This window comes from Poecilia latipinna, unplaced genomic scaffold (assembly GCF_001443285.1).
Source record: "Poecilia latipinna isolate Pla-1442-1.1 unplaced genomic scaffold, P_latipinna-1.0 Scaffold2080, whole genome shotgun sequence".
Lineage (NCBI taxonomy): Eukaryota > Metazoa > Chordata > Actinopteri > Cyprinodontiformes > Poeciliidae > Poecilia > Poecilia latipinna.
Window position 1 is genome coordinate 23263 of NW_015114696.1, and position 2314 is coordinate 25576.

At 33.1% G+C, this 2314-nt stretch overlaps 1 protein-coding gene across 1 annotated transcript in view; it reads left to right on the top strand.

Moving 5' to 3' along the window:
• The window catches only part of LOC106936109 (C-type mannose receptor 2-like), a 5230-nt gene extending 4251 nt beyond the window's left edge, over positions 1–979 (top strand). The window contains exon 2 of the mRNA XM_015016932.1: positions 196–979. Coding sequence (XP_014872418.1) covers positions 196–542 — 347 coding nt within the window. The 3' untranslated portion in view covers positions 543–979. The remainder of the gene's footprint in view (positions 1–195) is intronic.
• Positions 980–2314: the final 1335 nt, after the last annotated feature.

Sequence of the window (2314 nt, forward strand, 5' to 3'; positions counted from 1 at the left end):
GCAAAGGCGGGGCCGGGGGGGGCCCCCTTTCCAAAATTTTCAAAGCTTTTTCCCCCCCCCCATTTTTTAAAAAAAAAAAAAAAAAAAAAAAGGAATTTGAAAATATTTGGAACCAAAGATAATTTTTTTTCTTCCTTTTCTGTAAAGTAACATAAATAAATGCCATTAACTCTTTTCTCCTCACAACCATGACAGACAAAGTGATCCTGATCAAAGAAAAGAAAACCTGGAAAGACGCCTTGACCTACTGCAGAGATCACCACCATGACCTGGTCACCATCACCAACATGGATGATCAGAAATGGATCCAGGAGAAAGTCAAGAACGCATCGACTGATTATGTCTGGATTGGACTGCACTACGCCTGGACTCTTCATTTCTGGTTCTGGGTCAGTGACGAGGTGGTCAGCTACGAGAACTGGGCCTCATGTCCAAAGATGGACGACTGTGACATGTCTGGAGCCATGGAAACGAGAGGAAGACATAAGTGGCTGGAAAAAAAAGACAGCGAGACGTTTAATTTCATCTGTTCTAAATACTGATAAATACTGAGACGTTAGCCTTTGACTTTTGATCGTTTTGTTTCCAAAGTTACATTTAAAATTTCACATATATATTTTGGATTATGAGAAGTAAATATTAATGGGTTATTTGTTTGAAGGTTTAAATCTATCTTTAAGTTCTTTTTATTTTTTCAAACTGCTGTTTTGCTGCAAGTTTTTATAAACATATTTAGGATTATATAAAAACACAACAGATGTTTTTTGTTATTATAAAACTAATTATCCTACCAAATCATAGCAACTATAATTATTCTATAGGGTCATTCTATTTTTCTTGTGTTTTTTAAATTAAACATCTATACTTATCTTTACTAACAGAACATAGCTTACATTATATTCCCTTTTCCAGCCACTTATTATATTACATTCAGCTCTCTATAAGTAATCAGTGAGTGTGTGGAGGATTAACTAGAACTTGTTTATTCTTTAAATAAATCCTGATAGGTTGCGTTATCTTGTTTTAGCTGTTAAGTAAGAAAAATGTTCAGTTTATTATCACTGTTTTAAATAGATCTACATATTAATACTTTACTTCAACATTGTTTATTAAACAATAAAAGCTGATGAGTCTGAAGAAGTTTTTTGTCTTTTCTTATATTTTAGTCTGTGAGTCAAACATCATGTCTATTTTTACGTCTAGGCTTCAACTTCACTTTTTGATAAAGCTTAAAGTTAGATTGGCTTAAATTATACTGACCACTTATTTCCAATTTCTTCTCCTACTACTCTCCAATTTGCATTATTTATGTTATTACAAGTGTTAATTTATTTATTTTTTCTTTCCAAAGAAGCCACTTCTGGTCTGTCGTTCTGATTGGCTGTAATGCCTCTCTGTTAAAATCATCACATGAGATCCCGTTTATTTAAACTGTTGCATTTAATTCCTGCTATTTAATAAATGTTGAACTATATTAAACCAGTCGACCCCAACTGTGAGTTTTGCAAAGCGCATCCAGAAACAGCCATTTATTCTGGAATTGTAATATTTTGAAAAGAATGTAATATCATTTCTAACGTCCTTAATACATTTTCAATTAAGTACTTTTGGTTTTGGTTATGATAGTCCAACTGTACTTATCCACTATTTCCAAAAGTACAAACATTCATATGTGCATATGAATGTTTTTAGGTCACTGGAGGTTTTTATCTTATCATAAATAAAATGAATTTATGATGAAAAATTTGTAAAGTTTTGTTTTTGTACCAATGTAGTTACTGTGGAAGAGCCTAATATATATTATATTCTGTGTTCTGTTCCTCATATTTCATTTGTTTTTGTAAATGAAAATGAATTCTCAGATTTAAAAAAAATCCTCTAAATAATAATACTGATATAAATGAACCTGTCATATATCCATACAGCCGTGTGCAGGAATGTGTGTGTGCTTGTGTATCTTACCTGTATTTATTAACTGGATCTGAATGGCTGGAGGAGAACATTTAAAACATTTTCTTCCTTATGTCTCACATTAATTCACTGCTTCCACTTTACACGAGAAATGATATGCCAATGAAGAGCGGCTGCTATCTGTTTGCAAATGGCAGAGACAAACGGTGTGTGTGGGAAATTCCAGCACCTAAAGTGTTTCTGATAAACATCAGAAATTCAACACTTTACAATCCAGTCTTAACCAGTTTTACTAAAAGAAATGTACCGTATTTTCTGGACCATAAGGCGCACCAGATTATAAGGCGCACTCTTAATTATGGCGTCCATTTCTTAACCCATGACCAGACACATGCTAAAACAT